This window comes from Chenopodium album, chromosome 3, assembly GCF_948465745.1.
Source record: "Chenopodium album chromosome 3, dcCheAlbu1.1, whole genome shotgun sequence".
NCBI classification, from domain to species: domain Eukaryota; kingdom Viridiplantae; phylum Streptophyta; class Magnoliopsida; order Caryophyllales; family Amaranthaceae; genus Chenopodium; species Chenopodium album.
This window is the reverse complement of record NC_137836.1, coordinates 74,018,482-74,027,614: the sequence shown is the minus strand read 5'-3', so window position 1 is coordinate 74,027,614 and position 9,133 is coordinate 74,018,482. Positions and strand designations below refer to the sequence as shown.

General features: G+C 33.6%; 2 protein-coding genes across 2 annotated transcripts; both read right to left on the bottom strand.

Annotated features, from left to right (window-relative positions):
* Nucleotides 1-300: 300 nt before the first annotated feature.
* Nucleotides 301-2,872, bottom strand: LOC145616733 (EH domain-containing protein 1-like). Its single transcript, XM_081671479.1, has 10 exons — nucleotides 2,625-2,872; nucleotides 2,431-2,547; nucleotides 2,233-2,335; nucleotides 2,099-2,139; nucleotides 1,756-1,884; nucleotides 1,418-1,660; nucleotides 1,244-1,323; nucleotides 959-1,034; nucleotides 709-849; nucleotides 301-611 (listed from the first exon to the last, which is right to left on the bottom strand). Exons 1-10 carry the CDS (start codon nucleotides 2,625-2,627, stop codon nucleotides 438-440), a joined length of 1,107 nt encoding a protein of 368 aa, XP_081527605.1. The 5' UTR covers nucleotides 2,628-2,872; the 3' UTR covers nucleotides 301-437.
* Nucleotides 2,873-4,676: 1,804 nt separating this feature from the next.
* Nucleotides 4,677-5,243, bottom strand: LOC145625359 (uncharacterized). The gene has a single exon (XM_081678420.1). It carries the CDS (start codon nucleotides 5,241-5,243, stop codon nucleotides 4,677-4,679), a length of 567 nt encoding a protein of 188 aa, XP_081534546.1.
* Between the last annotated feature and the right edge of the window lie 3,890 nt (nucleotides 5,244-9,133).

Genomic DNA, 9,133 nt, shown 5'->3' with positions numbered 1-9,133 from the left:
TGTATATACTCATTACCCTTTTTTATACTCGTCAAAAAACCCTTCTTTCTGTCATGCTGTGTTATGACTTACCTTAGTATTATATGTTTATGTTGTGAGGCAAGTCTAGGCTCTTTGGACTCTTGAACTTTACATATTGGTTGTGGCCAATTCATGAATCTGGTTATCTTGTAAACTACAAGCATAGCAACGACTTTCATTGTTGCTAAAAATAGGAGTAATAAAAAATGCCATCAGTTCAACACACGACACTAAAAAATGCTATCTGAGGTTTAAAAAACTGCAACATCGTCTGTTTATGTGATCAAGATAAGACCATCAAAGTTAACTCATTAACATGATATGGAGATTAGAACTAAACAAAATATGAATCATGTTGTAGACCTTTTGCTCAAAACCATTTTATTTATTTGTGCAGGAAAAACCGCCATCAACTATTAGCAAATGAGCAAGGGAATATCATAGGCAAGCATATCCTCAACTGTTTTAAGCAGCTCCAGCTTGGGCTTCAATTTCTTCAATTTGTTAAAATCATATTCGTGATTGAGAACTTCTTTATACCTATCCACAAGAGGAAAATCTTCCAATGGTATTCCATACTTCTTTGAGACCTGTTTCGCAAAGTTGATGATATGTGAGGAGGTAGCATTGAAGAGAAATCAAAAGAACAAAGTTAAGGATTTTGACTTGGAAATTAAAAGCATTAACCTTCTCAAAGTCATCTTCAAGATTATCACATATTTGAAACTGATCTGTAATCCCCCAGCTGAAAGGCATCTTTTTCTTCAAATGACTCATAATACAAGCATGGATCTTCGCATCTTTGGCACGTTTTGCAAAGTCCATGATCTGTATAATTTGATAGGATAATTTCTACCGTATATATAGTCTCAAGATGAAAAAAGAAATTGCAACAACAAAAGAGGGAACAAGCAAGATTTTACAAAATTAGACTTACTATTCTTTCACGAATATCAGGTTTTCTGTAATTCTTCAGTTCATTCAGAAAGTCATTCTTTACTTTCTCCGAGAAGCTGCAGAGAAGCAGAATTGTACAATGATGTTGATTAGTAGCAATACATTCACCAATACTACGTAAATATTAAGCAGATTATATCCAAGCCACAAAAAGAATGTAAATTAACCGAAATCAGCCTGATGATAAGACGTATAATATAGATATTAGATGTACAGACTACGATCTAGACAGTTGAGACCAATCATAAATTAAAGCAAGACCTACCCAATATAAGCACGGCAAGCAATAGGTCTATTTATAACCTTCCCAAGCGACCACATCAGTGAACCATATGCTTTGGTCAACTGCAATTTGTACATTGCTCCATTAGTTACACCTACATTTTATATGCAAGCAACTCTCTTTGTACAACCCTATAATTTCAAATCAAGATCTTACCTTCTCAGGATTAATGCCATCAACCCTATATATAACAATACGGAACTTGTGCTCATGACCACGTAGTGATGAAAGTAACCACTTGAATTCAGCACAAATCTCAGGCTTGTGAAGATCGAAAAAGAGAAGAATCATGTCACACTTTTGCGCACACCATAATATAATCTTTCTATGTTGAGTGGTTATCTTATGATGTCGAGTACGAATCGAAGGTGTGTCCACAAAAGAAGCATACCCCAGCACCTGATGTCAAGCAATGCAAACTCTAAAATTAGCAAGACGAAAATTGACAGTGAATATATTTAATGGCACTGTATTATATATATACAGTTACTTACATTGTTTTTCAGCATTACACCCTCCATACATGATAAGACATCCGACCCACACATTTCAAGGGAATCCAAACTATAATCTGGATGTCTAATCAACCCAGATCCCGTCACGGTCTTATTACAAAGTCCTTGCTGTGAAATGAAAATGACCCAAGTTACTAACAACAAAAAAGTAACAAAAAACACACATTGTTTCACTTCTTTTTATACAAGTAAAAACCAATTGTGCCACAACAATTCCTTACACAACCGAAAATTCCAAGTAAATTAGTAGAAGAGAAAGGGCCAAACAATGATAGCATCTAGATCTTGGACTCAACTAAAAAAATGCTTGCAACAATAATACCTTGATAAAATAAAACCTGTCTGTATACCCAGATTCGGAACCTGTTGGATGTATAGCACAAAAATAACATTTAGTGAAGTCAAAATCGAAGTATTTTAATGCACAATCATGAAAGCAAATACTTTGTTGAAGACCTGGATAATCACCGTCGAACAGTTGTTTTATTAATGAAGTTTTCCCAGTTAAAGACTCTCCCAACACCATAAAAAGCGGGTCAAAGGCAAATGCAAGTCCATCCTAGCAAAAGAAAATAAATCAAAAGAATTATGATGATAACACCAACTAAACAAAGCATATGTGCTTATAATTAACTACAAGGTATTAGACTTTACCAACATAGGAGGTAGCGCAAAGTCACAAAAGTGATACTCAGTCTCCAATGGCTTCAGCTTTTCCTTGTATAGTTTCTCCATAACTTCGGAAAAGGAAATTTCTGATAAGTAAGATTCCTGCCCACAAACACATTTCATCAAACATTTAGGAGACGTTTGGTATGAATATTGAAAATATTTTTTAGGAAGTTTACCATGTTGAGGAGGACTTCGAAACAGACTGCTTCAATAGGCGATTCTGGAGCATTAACAAAATGGATTTATTTGTTGTAATGGCAAATATGAGCAGAGATTTTATAAAACGTTATGTAATAATTTGAAAAGGAGAATAATTCTGCAATCTTAAACATGACAACAATCTTTGTAATTCCCATAATCATGCAATCCCATGATCTTCTCCTAGAACTAAGTTGTGTAATTAGCTAGCATGATTTTAGCTGTATTTATAGAGTACTCAAACTAAACCAACTAACTAACAAAAGTACTCAATTTGATGCACATTAAGTATTATGTTGAGTTAATAAAAATTGATTGTGTTTTCAAAAGAAAAAAAAAAAAATGATTGCAAAAATTTCACCAATAAACAAGCAATATTCACTAATCACTATAACTCATTAGCATAACATACTAATTTTCTATTGTAAATAATTAAATATAATTACAACTTTTTTTTTTTTTTTTTGAACGGATATTCACTATAAACAAGCAATATTCAAGAACATCATTTTTTTTTTTTTTGAACGGATATTCACTATAACTCATTAGCATATCATTCCAATTTTCTACGGTAAATAATTAAATATAATTATAACATACAATAGCTAAATCAAGAATCAATTGATATAAGACATCATTAATCCTAATTGAACCAACACATAGGTGGTTAATCCGAATTACATTCCAACCAAAATTCAGATTAAAACTACTATTATTATGGAATTTAAACTAACCCAAACCACATAATTAGCATTCAATTATACTCCAAACATAATAAGATAACAAATTAAGCTTGAAATATAATCATAAAATTGATTAAACAATGTAATTTTAATATTAAACCAAATTTGAATTTAGATAATCAATCAAAAATCATACGACAGAGGACTCAAATCAACCAAACTACAAGTTCATCAAATTGAAAATAATACTATGAAATTAAGAAGAATAATATTTAACTTATGCAACTCGTCGTCGTCGATCCGATGCCGCTACTACCACTCTCAATCTCCCTTGTAATTGACTACCATAATTCAAGGGAGGCAAATTAAATAATTCCCAAAATTGGGTGATAATTAAACGGTAATCAATTGTATAATTATCCATAAAAAAGTTATTGATTTCTATTCAAAAAAAAAAAAAAAAAAAAAAAAAATTATTGATTTCTTGAGGTAATCTTATGAGTAGCAAAATAAGGAAAGAGGTCTTTAATTTGTGCGTTTACAGAGAAAGGAATTGGAGGGAAAGGTGGGTGAATTTTTTGGCATTATAAGTGAGTTGAGATTAGGGAAGTAATAAGTAATTATTTACTTCCTTTTTCTCATCTTACACTTTCCTTATGAGTAATTAACGACTAATATTTTCATCTATACTAATTTTGGAGTATTATTTATTAATAATAATAGTTAATTGATATAGAGTTAATTAACTTAAATAACCTATGTAACATTTTTTTGTAAAAATTTAAATTTATTACTCCCTCCGTTTCATAACGTTAGTCCATATACTATTTTGGGCGTTTCAAAAAGTTCTACTCATATTGAATATATTTCATTTATGACTTGATTTTTTTTGGAATTAATTTATTGTGGATTGATGACATGACTCTAATTAAGAAAATTTTTACCTTAAATTATGCAATTATGACTTGTGCTTTCCTAATAAAAAATAAAAAAAGTTAATTAAGGTAAATTAATTATGAAATATGTTGTACTTTAATGTTAGATTCCAAATATATTTGTTTTCTTATTTTATGTGATTGATTCCATATGAGACTAACATTATGAATCGGAGGGAGTAATGTTTATCCTTTAAATTCTTATGTGTTACAAATATACAAGTATAAAAATAAAATTTATTAAAAAAATTTAATTTTTTTAATAGAATTTTTTTTTTTAAAAAAAAAAAGCATTTTGGAGGGAAAATCAATAATAATATATACTAAAAAAAAACACACCAGCAATGACACGTGTCATCTCTTGGTGTGTCCTTTTTTTTTTTTTACAAAAGCCGCAACTTAGCACATATTATTAATTCACCAAAAGTTCAATATCGTTACATAAGACCCCCTGAATTTCAGGAGGGTACTCTTCAAGCCAAACACGATACTCATTGAAACTAAAACTTAATTTTGCTAAGCTATGAGCAGCCTCATTACCCGACCTTTTAACAAAAGAAAAATCACAGCTAATACACTTCTCAGCAAGCAACAAAATATCCTTTACCAAAATACCAAAACAGCAGGGAGGAGTATAGCCCTTCTTCATGTGGTGGAAGAGCTTTAAATTGTCAGTCTCAAGGATCAATCTTCTAAAGCTTGCATCTAACGCTATCTTGAGACTTGCTCTCATTGCCATAGCTTCCTCAATATCTACCTCCACCTTCCCAAAATCAGATGAGCAAAAGACAACCACAGCATCCCCATACTCATCCCTCAAAACCCCTCCCATTCCCAACTTGCAATCCTGAAATGCTGCGTCTGTATTCAGCTTGTACAGACCAACAACAGGGGCCTTCCAGCAGGAGCTCAAGTGCGTCTGTTGCTGCATCACGACAGCCTTGGTGTTAGCTTCTTCAAATTCTCCTACCAAAGCCATTGACTTATGTATAATATCAAACTCTTTTTTCTCTTTTCTCTCAAACACCCAAGCATTCCTTTTCAACCAAATTCCCCACGCCAAACACCAAAAAAATCCTACCATTTAGCTTCTTTCATTTTTCCATACATCGTGTTGCACCAAGATCGAAAGCCATCAGAGTGCCCTGCACTTGTGTCCAGTCTAAGGGCCGAGTGTCTCCATATAGATAAGGCTGTAGGGCAGGTGAGAAGCATATGAGCAGTAGTTGTAGGAGTTTATAGGTACTACGCAGCGGAAAAACATGAATCATATTCAATCAAGTACCAATCCCAAGAATCACATGCATAACACACAAGACACATAATCATACCTTTGACGCGTGAATTCCACAGAGCTATTCGACAGGCAAATTATGGAGAGAATAGATCCCCAAGTGTTGCTCCTCTACTTAGTCCACGAGATTCGAACAATCCGTCCACCAGTACTAGATTGGTCGAGTGATTGAGGAAAACCGCGATCACCACCTTTATGGACAACCGACCACCGCATGAACCACCACCACCACGACACACCACCAGCGCCTAGGAGGAGGAGAGAGCCGTGTGATAGAGAAGTATGAGAGGGGTTGGGTTTCGTGTTTGCTAATTAGGGTTTGATCACACTGATCTGTTAATTCCTTACCTGCAAACCTAGGCACCTAGTCTATTTATAATCTCATTATAATTAGACTAGGGCACGAAGCCCAAAAACCTCTTAATTCCCTTACATGGCCGGCCACCTAGAGTGAGCATGAAGCCCAAAAACCTCTTAATTCCCTTACATGGCCGGCCACCTAGAGTGATGAGGCCTATTATGGGCCTCGTCCTCTAATGCTCGATCTAGCCCCTTTGTGTGACCTTATAGGATCCGTCCAATTAGGCTTTGGGCTATTTTACTAGTCCAAAGACCGTTAGTACCTCTAGCTATGGCAAAACGATGACCCAAATGTACGAACTTAATTATATCCATAATTTGATCCATTTATATATCTAGTAATTGCACATGACGAAGACATAACTCCTTCAATCTCCCACTTGTCTGAGACAAGGGTGAAATATTCAAATTCCTTAAGTCAATATATGTGTCGATTTGATAATATGATTGCATCACATGTCGAGATCATATTAATCTACAAATCGTTCCTTGAAATCTGAGTTAGAATTACAAAACCAAATGATTACAATGTAATGCATTTGAACGCGGCCACGTATTTTCTGAATTCTCCCTCTTCAAGCGGCCATGACACATTTCTTAATTTAATAGGTAGACTCTATCCAATCTTGTGGTAACATGACTCCCACTCAACTTCTGAAATAACCGGGAAACACCCTTTATAATCTCCAATTACGGCTAGACATTTGAGTGTACCACAGTCACAACATCCATTAAATGAAATCAATGTTCCACTCATGTCAAAGGAATCCACATATATATACGGAAGCTCTATACTTGAACTTCAAAGTAGGTCAATAGTTCGATCATGCATCATTCATGCATATCTAAGTGATTGACCGAGCATCACTATGCCCCTATAGCCCATGAAACTGCGCTATCCAATCAATCTTACATGCTAGTTCATTTATTGAAATCATTTATGTCCACATTAATGATCTCGAACTAGGAACTTAAATAATATATGAATTTTGTTCACCTGTGGGGTTTCAATTCACCAGGTCATCAACCTGATGACCCCATCAATTCATAATTATTTTGGACATTTTATTTAATTTCCAAAATCATAATTAAATAAGATGAATGATAATTTCTATTTCAAACATAATTCTGTAAATTGATGCATTTCTCATGTAATATGTTTTCTCAAAACATATACAACTTAAATTACATAACTTGCTTTAATCCTAAGACTTTAATATGACTCTCATACCTTAGTCCATGGAAGGGGTTTAGTGATTTCTCACTCATAATAAAACTTTGCAGAACACGACCTTCCGCTGGTCAATGATCTCGTAATTGAGGTGATATCTCATATCCTTAAGTTTGGATTTGTGATGTGACTCTGGCTCCTTTATTTTTGGGCAAAGGTGACCTGTTAGTCATATGACATTTTAATCCAAACTTCCTTTGTAACTATCTGACTATAGTTTAATACACATATTCTAACATTGAGTATGCAACAGTGCTCTGCTTTGAACTCTTCAAGTTCACTGTCCTTTTCCATCCAGACACAAATATGCATTTAGATCACCATCTAGAATCATCTTGCCTGTTTGGAAAACTTGCATTCGTGTAACCTTTTGACAACTTGCTTAACTTACCATTTAACACAATAGCTAGAAGAATTCCTTTTAGTGCTTCTCAAGTACTCAAGGATCTGTTCTCGGTAATTCTCCGTATGCTTATTCTGAATTTGCTTGAAACCTGCTACCGTGGGGAATAAATTTCAAGGGTTAAACCCCTTGCTTGAACCCCACTGTGATCATACACTAAAGTACGGTGGCGTCCAAAAGGGAAGAAGATAGAGCAAAAGAGTCGCCAACAAGTTTTAGGAACTTGTAAACCGTTCACAGGGTGAAGGTTACACCCCTTAACGATCCAAGAGATCGTCAACTCCATAAGGTCTAGAACCAAATAAGGGTTCGGGGATGAAGGTACAAATCCAACCTAAAAGAGATTGAACCTGCCCTAATAATAGGCCTCTACTTTATTCAGATCGTATTCATGTGCGCTTTTTAATTAACATGCAATCAATAGGATTAACCCTAAACCTGTTTATCTATGTTGATTGAATATTAATGCACAAATAAATCTATTATTGGCGATCACTTGAATTTATAATCACATTAACCCTAAACAAGATTATTAATTATCTTATTAAGCGTGATTACAAGTACCAATTTCCTTTAAACATGCATAAAAAGGTGTGATCAAGCAATAACAATAAAATTATCAAGCAACATAATAATAATCAATCATGACAATAAAATTATAATCATCACCAAGATAATAATAATCATAAAAATAATAATCATAATAATAATCATCATAATTATAATCATGTTCATGTTAATATTAAAACATAATAACAATAGCAAGATCCTAGGCATGATACTAACAAGATTAATAACAAACCCTAGCATGTCACTAAGCAATAAAAATCAAATCTTTAACCCTAACATGATACTAACAATCATAAATATTAGGAAGAACATAGGAAGCATCGCACTTTTAATCATATTTAATATTAAAATTACCATAGACATGATACTAGGAATATCATAATAACAATATAAACATGATGTCTACATCATAACATCAATAAATCATTAAAAATACTTACTTTGATGCCTCGTACCTCTTTCTAATAACAAAATACACACATTAGTAACTTCAAGGAAAATAATAATCAAAACAATTAAATTAAATAATTGAAAGAGAGATTTGGGACCAAACCCTCATAAATTAAACCTTTCACGTCTAGGGAGAAGGCAACTTCGAATATGGCTAGGTGTTTCTAGATCTTGTGAATGCGGAATTTTGTATGTAAAAAGCAAAGTTTAGAAAAGATAAAGAAAGAATTGAATGAATGAGAAGAGAATGAGAGAATTACAGAATTAATGATTGCGAATGAAAATTGATTGTAGGTGAGAATTCGTGAGAATTGGTGAATGAAAACGGAGTTTTTAATACGTTATTTATAGAGAAAAATCAGCCAAAAAAGATAAATTAACAAAACAGAGTCCGACGCACAAAAAACAGAGCTGGCGCCAACCCTGGCTAATTGGCGCCAGGCGCCAAGCCTGTTTTCAATGCGTTTTCGAAAATCAGATAAGTTTGCCGTACTGGAGGATAAAATCATATATTTTCCTCGAAAATGCTTTTTTATTTTAATTAAAACTCTGAAAAGTCAA

Bases quoted from the DNA above. Each gene is read 5' to 3' on its own strand.
- LOC145616733 (XM_081671479.1), bottom strand. The intron at 2,140-2,232 runs GTCTTCAACAAA...TACATCCAACAG, and splicing joins GTTCGACGGTGATTATCCAG to GTTCCGAATCTGGGTATACA. The intron at 850-958 runs GTAAGTCTAATT...CAAATTATACAG, and splicing joins CTGATATTCGTGAAAGAATA to ATCATGGACTTTGCAAAACG.
- LOC145625359 (XM_081678420.1), bottom strand. From the start codon at position 5,243: ATGGCTTTGGTAGGAGAATTTGAAGAAGCTAACACCAAGGCTGTCGTG.